Source organism: Squalius cephalus, assembly GCF_949319135.1.
Source record: "Squalius cephalus genome assembly, chromosome: 1".
Taxonomy (NCBI): Eukaryota; Metazoa; Chordata; class Actinopteri; order Cypriniformes; family Leuciscidae; genus Squalius; species Squalius cephalus.
Window position 1 is genome coordinate 4,327,655 of NC_137122.1, and position 12,012 is coordinate 4,339,666.

General features: G+C 39.2%; 3 protein-coding genes across 4 annotated transcripts in view; all 3 read left to right on the forward strand.

Annotated features, from left to right (window-relative positions):
- LOC307156058 (uncharacterized protein) overlaps window positions 1-12,012 on the forward strand; it is a 488,898-nt gene that overhangs the window by 417,240 nt on the left and 59,646 nt on the right. The gene's annotated exons all lie outside the window — the stretch shown is intronic.
- LOC307156367 (uncharacterized protein) overlaps window positions 1-12,012 on the forward strand; it is a 1,306,365-nt gene that overhangs the window by 409,574 nt on the left and 884,779 nt on the right. The window lies entirely within an intron of this gene.
- Window positions 576-12,012, forward strand: part of LOC307156233 (uncharacterized protein) — a 207,918-nt gene continuing 196,481 nt past the window's right edge. Inside the window, exon 1 of the mRNA XM_079867517.1 lies at window positions 576-661. Coding sequence (XP_079723643.1) covers window positions 583-661 — 79 coding nt within the window. The 5' untranslated portion in view covers window positions 576-582. The remainder of the gene's footprint in view (window positions 662-12,012) is intronic.

Here is a 12,012-nt window from a genome sequence, read left to right on the forward strand (position 1 = left end):
CTTGTTTTTATTCATTTTACTGGTACTCCGTTTTGCTCAAATAGAAATAAAGGCCTGTCTCTAATTCTGGCCTCCTTCCAATAAAGGCCTGGGCCGTGATGCACTTGAGTAAAATAAAGGCCCAGGCCTATATTAGAGGATTTACGGTATGTACACTGGCCTACCTAAGGGCTCTATAGCAAAGTTACAGTTGATACAAAATGCAGCAGCCAGAGTACTAATGAATTAAAAAGGAGAGAACATATTACACCGGTTTTAATGGAAATACATCGGTTACCAGTTCATCAAAGGATAGATTTTAAGGTCCTTTTATTTGTTTATAAAACTCAGCACAATCTGGCACCTTTATACATTTCAGACTGTCTGTCAAGATATGTTCCAAATCGTAGATTTAGATCCTCTAATGCTAATCTTCCGGCACATTATACAGTTATTCATAAAAGATCAAGTGGTGCTTTTTTTAGCAACAATGCTCCAAAAATGTGGAATTCTTACCAAGTGAAGTGAAAGAGTTTACTAGCATTCATATTTTTAAAAGGCAGGTTAAGAGAGACAAGTACGAGTGTTTAGAGAGGTACTGGCATGGCTTTGAGTGTTTGCTCAACTGAGCCGGATGCAAGAAACCCTATTATGAGGAACCTTTTTGGTTCTACAGCTCAATGTAAGTTGTATATATTTTGTAATTCTATGTTTATTATATTAGTAATTTAGTAAGTCCTTTTAATTTATAAAGCACATTTACACACAGCGCAAAACTGACCAAAGTGCTGTACAATGAATAACTAAAAAGACAAGCTAGATTTGAATGCAGCAATGGAGGGGGCAGATCTAATATCCTGGGGGAGCTGGTTCCACAATCGTGGGGCAGCAACTGCAAAAGCTCTATCACCCCTCTGTTTAAGCCATGAGCGCGGCACAAACAGGAGCCCTTTGTTTGAGGAACTCAGTGACCTTGAAACTGAGTATGGCTGTACAAGGTCGGTGATATAAGTTGGGGCGAGCCCATTAACTGCCTTAAAAACAAACAATAAAACTTTAAACTGAATCCTAAAAGGAACTGGGAGCCAATGCAAGGAGGCCAGAATGGGGGTGATGTGCTCGCGTCTCCTAGTGCCAGTTAAAAGACACGCTGCTGTGTTTTGTACTAACTGCAAACATCTGAGTGATGATTGTGGCAGGCCAAGGTAGAGGGAATTACAATAATCCAGCCGTGATGTAATAAAGGCATGGATAACTTTCTCAAGATCGTTAAAAGATAGGAATGACTTCAGGGGGGAAATCATTCTGAGCTGGTAGAAACTATTTTTGACAACAGAACTAATCTGTTTGTTAAGGCAGAGTTCTGAGTCAAGAATGACACCCACATTTCTGGCATAAGGATTGATAAATGGGGTGAAGTGACCTAAATTTTGTACCACAGTGCATCTTGCCTTGGGAGAACCAAAAATAATTACTTCTGTTTTGTCACCGTTTAACTGGAGAAAGTTGTTAACCATCCAAGTTTTTATGTCTTCGAGACAGGCCAGAAGAGATTGTATGTAATCCCTTAGGCAAGTACAACTGTGAGTCGTCCGCATAGAGATGAAAAGAGATGTTATGCTTCCTTATGATGTCACCCAGTGGGAGCATATACAGGCTAAAAAGCATAGCACCCAAGATGGACCCCTGAAGGGACCTCATATGAAACGGAAGGAGAAGAGGAGGAGAACTTGCCAATAGATACTGAGAAAGTCCTATCATTGAGATAGGAACGGAACCAAAGTAATGCGGTCTCCCTAATGCCCCCCTGCTGATCAAGGCAAGTAAGGAGGATGTTATGATCAATGGTGTCGAAGGCGGCACTAAGATCCAATAATATCAGGATGGCATTATCACCTGAATCTAGTGTAAGAAGAAGATCATTGGTTACTTTGAGCAGGGCTGTTTCAGTTCTATGAAGTGATCTAAAACCTGACTGAAAAGGTTCTAGTTTATTGTGGGTGGTCAAAAAGGGGAGCAGCTGTGACAGAACAGTTTTTTCCAGAACTTTAGAAATAAAAGGAAGCTTAGAAATGGGATGGATGTTATTTAGGCATTTAACATCGAGATCATGTTTTTTGAGCAGGGGTTGGACAACCAAATGCTTAAAACATGTAGGGACAGTGCCGGATGCAAGACATGAATTTAAGATGACCTGAATGGAGGGGCAAACTACATGTAGCTCCCAGTGTACCGGTTTTACCTCTGTACCAAGTATCACAGCCTATTACAACGTAAGTGTTACACTGCATTCATACAATACTCAATATTGATATTGTAATTCTCTCCACTAGATACACCGGCTTATTGAATCAATGACCAATGAATATGATCAATGGGTTGCCACTGCTCTGTTAGTATGTGCTGGAAAAATGCATGGCATGACTACCATGAGAGCGAGACAACTTTTGCAAGATCTCGAGGAACGACTGGACAAGTGGGAGCCAGCAAATCAGCAGCAGAGGTCTTTGTCTCCCAGAGGCTTGATCACCGCATAGAGAACCTGGAGGCCAGGGTTAAAGCTTTGTCGGAGCAGATACAAGTAGCTTCCATGAGATGGACTCCAGAAAGGGTTGGTGATCAAGAGAATGAGAGGAGCGTTCTGCAGGAGTCATTAGATAATGTGAAAAAACTCAAAGTGAGTAGCCTACGTCTTCAGAGACATTTAAAGTGGAATAATCAGCACTATTTCATAATGATACCTATTGAGTGTAATGTGTTTCCATTCACTACAGCTTAAAGTTGATGCAATATAATACCTGTTGTGGTATTAACCCCCTGAGGTCGACAATCACGCCGGCGTGATCTGCTCGTTTTTTTTTATATCAGTGCAAAATACTCTGTTGATTTTGATTTTACATACTTGTATTGTACATCATTCAAAACTGTTAAATGTCTTCTTTTATTTGTGTACACTCATAATAAAAACAAAATGTTGTGTTTTTCGTAAAACAAAGAAAATAAACATGATGCGCGTTCTGCCGTCTCTCTCAATGTGAAACTCATTCTGAAACGCGACAGAAAATGACCTGTAACTCAGCGAATGTTTGTCACACAGACTTGAAACGCATGTCTATACAACGCTTGGAATCTCTATTTTTAAAGTATGTAAATTATATAAAAAACAAATATTCTATTTTTAAGTAATCCATACGAAAGCAGCGGCATGTACAGTTTCTCAAACGCGTCCTCATTAAATTTAATTTGAACACGCCTACGAGCGCACGAGCGATTGACATGCAAATGATCCATGCGGAGAAACGCAGACCTGTAAACGCCCTCATCACCTCAAAACAAAGAAGCAGAGACTTCGTAACTTACTCCTTACTGTGTTTGAAAGACGCGCCAGAGCTTACAATGGATTTAGGCTACCTCAGAAGAAGAACGCGATTTGAAGACAAGAAAGATTTAAGGTAAGAAATTTGTACATATTAGTTTGTTATTGTTGCATAAATGTCACATTGCAGTTGAACTGTTGCTAGATATATGGGGAATATTATAATATTTAGACCTGTGTTTACTGTTAAGCCTACTGTGTTTGTGGATATCTGGTCAAACGTAGATATGTATGGTAACCATAATGTTTTATATTTGAGCGCGATCGCGTTTGAATGTATCAGATTTTGCAGCGCGATCGCGTTTGAATGTATCAGATTTTGCAGCGCGATCGCGTTTATCATTTGAAAATTTCAAAAGCAAAACACACCAAACGGCTTCATGTTTTTACTATTATCTCATTTCATATCATCATAACGAATGGAAACATTTGAAGTAACATGATAATCAATATATTTTTCTCTAGCTTGGTTGTTACTGAAATATTTTGGAAGATTTATACTGCTATCTATTGTTATTATTATTTTACCCAGCACTGCGCATAGCTTATGCCTACAAGGCACAACAAACCTGGTGTTCATTATATTATATATTGTTGGAAACATTTGTGTGTGTGTGTGTTTTGTGAATTTTAAAAAGCAATTTTAACCAGAAAAATCTAATATTTATTTGCAAAATCGTGCAGGCCTTTCTCTTGATATCAGTATGTTCACTTTTTTTTTCAGGGCCCAGATGCCACTGAGTCCTGCCGACTTCAACATTCACATGAGTCTCTGGAACATGAACATGGTAAAGTGAAAATCAAACACCTTGGAAATGAAAGGTATGTACAATGTTTTTAGGAATGGCACAAAGGTCTGTCTTTGAAGTGTTTTTTTGGCATTTGTTGTGTATCTGTGGGTTATGTTGTGTTGTAAATAAATCCAAACAATTTAAAAGCCATTCTTTTTTAAATCTCCTCATTTACAGTATTGTGCAAGGTTGCTCAGAATGACAGGGCTATTAGGAGCTATATTAGGATAGCTCCTAATAGGGCCGTTGGGGAGGTTCTTTGTCTTTCTCAGGTGAGAAAAGCTTACATATTAATGAGCTCTCGCATAAAGCTTTTTCACACAAAACACGTCGTAACATTTTTAAATCAATATATTGTCTTATCAGAATGAGCAGTCAGGGTGATTTTCACATTGTTTTGGAGCAAATATTCTAGGCTACGTGATACAATTTTCAAAAGTCTTGTGAAGAAATAATCAGTATGGGTTTCATGGCCTTATTTCAGTGAGAATTTTTTTTTGTATTTTCACAAACGCATAAATGTCATTATCTCAAAACTACAAACTTTTACATACATGCTGCTGATATATTGTTGTAGCAGAGTTTGTGCTGAATACAGTTTAATTAGACTTTAGCCATGAAAATGTCACAAGTAACAGAAATAACCAGAAATGTCAGAGCATGTCAGAACACCTCCAGGGCCCAGAAAACAGCTCAGACCTCAGAGGGTTAAGCATTTGTGCTATTTTTCAATATACAGGCAGCTGAGACACCGTACACCAGACAGTGTTTCAAACAAGCTGTGAAAAGGAAGGCAGACCAGATTGCGGAAGACGAACACATTAAGAATAGGGCACGAGGTGCGGGTCACAAAAGCATGATGGATGAGGAGGATGAGAAGTGGTTGGCTAAGTGTATAGGTAAGTAGATAACATGCATACTTGTTTTTTTTCCCTAAGAAATGTAAACCTTTATCATTATACTGTTTTTATAGTGAACTATGGCTATTGAAAACTATTAATGGAAGACTTGGCAACCAGGATTTTTGTATTCTCTGCTATTTTGAGAGGACAAAACTACCGTTCATGGTCGTCGGCATGAAAGCGCACTCTACACCCATCATAGAGTTAAGTCCCGGGATCTGCTGAAACTGGCAAACTACAGAAGGCTGAGACTAGGTCTGCCGTTGATTCGTGCTGTGTCCACAGTGCATAGCAGATCAAGATTAAGACGTCTGAAATCCCTTCAGAGCAGGAGACTTGTAGTTCTCAATATACATTTCTAGGGCTTTTTAGTGTGCACATGTGACTGCAGTTTCATGTGAGTCAGTGTTGTCACGACCGGCTCGAAGCCGTGGCAAATGAAATGGAGGACATAGTGATTGGTTTGCAGAAATAAAGATTTATTAACATAAATAGAAAAATATAAGCAAGAAAACATGGTCATCTGTAATGTCTGTTAGGTGCATGAATGTAAGGGTATCAATCACAGAAAACAAAATACTAAATCAAATAACAAAATCAAGTTTAACCCTAAAACAAACCCAAGCCAACTCAAAGTAACGCGGAGAAAGACCTCTCTCTCAACACTAGCCAGCCTAAACTTTTATAGAGGGATGAACAGATGGACATCGTTCCCTTGATGAGTCTCCTAGCCACACCCACCAACCGGCCGTAGCGGGGAAGAGTAGAGAATCGTCACACACTCCCCCTAAAAAGAAGAGCAGAGAGTTTTAGAACACTTCCAAAACCAAAACCAAAACCCCACCACTGCTAAATTCAAACAGTCCAAGTAAGCGAACTTGGTCCAACTCCAAATTTTCCCCAGTCTTGTTATATCTCCAAGTCCTTTCAGCAACCACGGCGCCTAGGAAGCAAATCAAGAAAAAGAACAGAGACAGGAAAATAGAAGAAATCCCATAACACTAGACGATATAAATACGAGATAAGGCATCAGCAGTTGTATTCTCTGAGCCTTTAATATGGCGGATATCTAACAGGTATCCCTGTAAAAATAAGCACCATCTCATTAACCTCTGGTTTGGGTTCTGCAACGAATGAAGAAAAACTAAAGGGTTGTGATCAGTAAAAACCACCAGAGGTCCCTCAGACGAACCCACATACACCTCAAAATGTTGCAAAGCCCAGATCAGCGCAAGCGCCTCCTTTTCTATCACAGAGTAATTAAGTTGATAAGGATTGAACTTTTTAGAAAAGAATCCAACTGGATGATCAATTCCATCCTCATAAGTCTGTAACAGAACGGCACCAGCACCCACATTGCTGGCATCCACTTGCAACCGAAATGCTTGGTCAAACTTTGGCGCTTTCAAAACAGGATCCTCTGTAAGAAGCAATTTTACCTTTTCAAAGGCTTGCTGACAACCAGACGTCCAACAAAAGTCTACTCCTCCCCACAATAAATTTGTCAGGGGAGCCACCACTGTAGAAAAATTCCTGCAAAAACAACGATAAAACCCTACCATTCCAAGAAATCGCATAAGTTCTTTCTTGGTGGCAGGTGTTGGGTAGTTATCAATCGTTTCTACTTTCGCACGGACAGGGCGCACTTGGCCTTGCCCCACCACTTTCCCCAAGTAGACTACTGTGGCCTTGGCAAACTCACATTTTAACAAATTAACGGTCAAATTCGCCTCCACAAATCGATCAAATAGTGCTCTAATTTGAACAATATGTTCTTCCCAAGTTCGACTATACACAACGACGTCATCTAAGTACACAGCGCAACCCTTTAAACCACAAATAACTTGATTCATTAAACGCTGGAAAGTTGCGGGAGCATTACGCAACCCGAAACTCATAACGTTGTACGAGAATAATCCAGACGGTATAATAAAAGCAGAAATTTCTTGAGCTTTTTCAGTTAAAGGCACTTGCCAGTAACCTTTTAGTAAATCAAACTTACTAACAAATTTAGAGTTTCCCACTTGATCAATACAGTCCTCAATTCGAGTCAATGGAAATGAATCGGGTTTTGTTACAGCATTTACCTTTCGGTAATCAGTACAAAATCTGAACGATCCATCAGATTTACTCACTAGCAATGATGGAGAAGCCCAGCTAGAAATAGAGGGTTTAGCGATATCATTTTCCAACATATAATCAACTTCATTTTCTAATTGTTGTTTTTTATTCGCAGATACTCGATAATAGCGTTGATGAATTGGAGCCAAATCTCCCACATCAATATCATGTTCAATAAGACTTGTACGAGATGGAGTATCGGGAAACAGTGTAATATATTCAAAAATCAAATTAATCAAATCGGTACGCTGCACCTCCGTTAAATGACTAAATCGATTGTGCAAAGAGCTTAACACTTCTGAATTATGTAAACGACCCTGAAGGACAGAATCTCCAGGATCAATCTCATCCTGATCCCCGCCTAACAGAATTGAAGTGGTTGACAATTCAGCATCACCACAAGCAAAAGAATCTGTAACCAGAACAGGTTTAATGCCAGAATTAGGTATAACAACGTTTTCTTGATTTACTTTAGCGTCAACAAAATCTTCAGAACCATAGAAAGGCTTTAGCAAATTTACATGACACAACCTCGTCTTCTTTTTTCGATCTGGCGTATTAATCAAATAGTTAAGATCAGAAATTTGACGAGCCACAGTATATGGACCTACAAACTTGGCCTGAAATGGTGATCCCACAATAGGCAACAGAGCAAGTGTAACGAGGTTAAAATGGTTTTATTTATTTCACAGGATTTTTCTGTTATTATACATTTAAGGCTGTTCTACTATTATTTAAACAAGTGTTTATATTAATTAAATTCATTAAAAAAGGGTCTGTAAAGAGGTGATGGTTCGACCGTTCCCCCCCCTCCTCTTTACAATAAAGTGGTTCGGTCCAGGCAGCCATATCCGCTGTATTGATCATTGAGCGGTCTTTTCTGCCTTTCTCCCGAACTGAGGTATGCTGTATTCCATGCTACCGATTAGTTGTTAGCATTGGTTGAAAATAAGTCACACACACGATGTTTAAGTTGTTTTTATTTATTTTTAATTCACTTTATTCACAGATGTAAGATATGTATACAGTATTTGGGGAATGTTATTTATTTTTTTGGCAGTGTCACTGTGATTGAGCTGAAGCTGGCGTGACGGCCTGTGTATAAAAATATATTCTCTTATGCAGGTATGCATTGACAAACCTTATTTTTGTGTTTAAGTTTTTAATTATCGGGTTTCATGTTTAAGTGTATGGAGTTACTGCGTTTTCTCCGTTTCTGTGCTTTTTCTTTCCTTGTGCTTTTCCTTCTTTTCTGCCTTTCTCCCGAACTGAGTGTCACTGTGATTGAGCTGAAGCTGGCGTGACGGCCTGTGTATAAAAATATATTCTCTTATGCAGACCCAATCCGGCGCTCTCCTGTCTTCTTTTGCACTTGATACACAACACAACGCAGACAGAAGCATACGGTTACACAAGAACTTGATCACCCAATTGAAAGGAACGCAATTCTGTACAACGATCAAAAAGTCTTTTCATCCGATCTTGTGCTCTACTCAAAAATCCCTTTGCCAGTTGGCACGCTTTAAAAATTCGTCTGCGAAAATCACTCACATAGGATAGAACATTTTTTGGTGGATCAACTTTTTTCCAATCTGCAGACAAAACAGATAACGGACCATATACCATGTTTGCTGTAGCTGTTACTTCTCAAACTAAACACAATCCAAAAGCGAAGATACTTGGTGCAGGTCAGGCTGGTATGTTGAGGAAAGTTGGGGGATTCCCCTATGGGGATTCCAGGTAGAGTGTGATCTCTGTGCCCAAGTAGCAGTGCTTATGCCGTTTCACACATACTCTGTGTGCAGTGTGTATGCGGTGCGTGTTGCAGTGCCTATGCAGTGCAGGAGCTTTCACATATGCTGCGTTTGCAGTGCGTAACTGATCCGCTGCTGTAGGATATACCACAAATACATACTCACTATTTGTATTTCAAATCCAGAAGTTATCAACAACTTTTATTTAAAAAAAAAAGTGTGAAAATATGAAAATAGTCTTGCTTTATCGTTCACATAAAACAATACATTGATTTAAATTGTGTAAGACAGGTTTTGCTTGGAAAGCCAATATGCGAGGGGGCGTGAACGAGGAGTGGTTTACACCTGAGAACACAATGTCCCACCCATTATGCGTAATGTCTTGCATAATGAGCCATTCATTCAGGTGTGATACTGACTGGGCCACAAGAATAAATGCAAGGACAAAAGATATATTTAGAAGAAGATTTATATTGACCATTTAAGATTTTGCTTACATCTATCTTGTAAATATGTTTTGCTATTTTATTAAAAAGGTTACAATTACAACAATAATTACAATTTCAACAATATTTCAAGTGTACTCTTTCTTTGTAAAAAAAATTATTATAGGCCTACATTTTATCATATGTATTCATTAGTTTGAATAGGCCTATAGCCAACATTGGAACATCTAACATCTTAGTTTATGACTTTATTTTTGACAAAAATAGCATTATATATACAGTGAGGAAAATAAGTATTTGAACACCCTGCTATTTTGCAAGTTCTCCCATTTAGAAATCATGGCGGGGTCTGAAATTGTCATCGTAGGTGCATGTCCACTGTGAGAGACATAATCTAAAAAAAAAAAATCCAGAAATCACAATGTATGATTTTTTAACTATTTATTTGTATGATACAGCTGCAAATAAGTATTTGAACACCTGAGAAAATCAATGTTACAGTTTTTCTCGATTGCTTAAACACATTTCTTGAAACTATGCCTCGTATTCTCAAAACTATAAACACAAATCCATAACGTCTCACCCAATTCCCCAAACTTGCTATTTTCAGGTCAAAATGAAGCTCTACACTCAAAACCGTTCACTCTTGCTGAAAAACCAAACTTTGACCTCAGACTGGACACACAAGCCATCAAAATCACACACACTACAACATAGTCTAAGACACTGGAGCAATAAATTCAAAACAACATTTCCAAAACTGGAAAGTTATGTTGCTTGTGGTTCCCCCCTCACAAACCTTTTCACATGACGAACACAAAAGACACAACCAATGGATACATTGGCACATTTTTATTCATACACAGAAAACACACACAAATATTTTTTTTTTCCCTGTTTTACTCTTCTTTTTTTTTTTTTACTCTCTCCTCTAAATTGTTTTTTATATTTACTTACAGTTAGATGTGTGTGACCAACATATGACAGTAAAAGAGCACACACAAACCATATTCTAATATGGAATTCGAATTGTATTGGAATGGTAAAGAGTGTTGGGACGTGAGGGTCTCCACTCAAGGATACAATATGATGAACACATCTAAGAATGTTTCACGTATACGGTTGAAATACCATCATTGGCCTAGAAAGATAACATTCTGGGAGTCAAGACTATAAAGGAGAAAGGATGCCCTCCCTTCACTGTCACACTCTGCAGCCACTCTGTGTGACTGTACGACTGCTGGCCTTTTCTTGCAAGAAAATAAACCTCATCAAAGACTATTGGAAATGTTTGTCTCTTATTCAGTAATTTTGTTTGCCACCACTCCTCCCTGAAGTCTCTTGAGGCGACGGTAAAGCGACTCAAATTTGGCCTTACTCGTAGCCCAGCCTCCCTCATAGTCATACCATTGAATAACACATGGGCAACTATGGGGCTTGAATTTCATCTGAGACTACTTGTCTGCTTGCCCTTGCCCTTCCTCCTCCTCATTCTTATCCCTCTTCCTTCATGTCTTTCTGGATCCATTGTTCCAAAACTCAATAATCTGATTTGGGCCCTTTTATATATCTATTGAAGGTTCTGATTGATGTGTGTTAAATTTTGACTCTTAGTGTTTCCACCTGGATAACTGTGTGCTAACTGAGCTGAAGCTGTGCTGATTGAGTGAACAATTTTGAATGCTAGTGCTTTCTATATGACAACATGGTCTAAGCAATGAGAAATGAAGGGATTTGTGTGTAGAGTTTTGCAGTGACAGTTCAACAAATTTGACTCATGTGTCAAAACAGGGAATAGTGTTTATAGTTTAGTGAAATGGGTGTGCTTTTTGAAAAATGGCATTATGGTTTTGAAATTTTAGTTCAAAAGCCTGGTTATAGTGTTTAAGCAATCGAGAAAAACTGTAATATTTGGTACAATAGTCTTTGTTTGCAATTACAGAGGTCAAACGTTTCCTGTAGTTTTTCACCAGGTTTGCACACACTGCAGGAGGGATTTTGGCCCACTCCTCCACACAGATCTTCTCTAGATCAGTCAGGTTTCTGGGCTGTCACTGAGAAACATGGAGTTTGAGCTCCCTCCAAAGATTCTCTATTGGGTTTAGGTCTGGAGACTGGCTAGGCCACGCCAGAACCCTGATATGCTTCTTACAGAGCCACTCCTTGGTTATCCTGGCTGTGTGCTTCAGGTCATTGTCATGTTGGAAGACCCAGCCTCGACCCATCTTCAATGCTCTAACTGAGGGAAGGAGGTTGTTCCCCAAAATCTCGCAATACATGGCCCCGGTCATCCTCTCCTTAATACAGTGCAGTCGCCCTGTCCCATGTGCAGAAAAACACCCCCAAAGCATGATGCTACCACCCCCATGCTTCACAGTAGGGATGGTGTTCTTGGGATGGTACTCATCATTTTTCTTCCTCCAAACACGTTTAGTGGAATTATGACCAAAAAGTTATATTTTGGTCTCATCTGACCACATGACTTTCTCCCATGACTCCTCTGGATCATCTAAATGGTCATTGGCAAACTTAAGACGGGCCTTTGCATGTGCTGGTTTAAGCAGGGGAACCTTCCGTGCCATGCATGATTTCAAACCATGACGTCTTAGTGTATTACCAACAGTAACCTTGGAAACGGTGGTC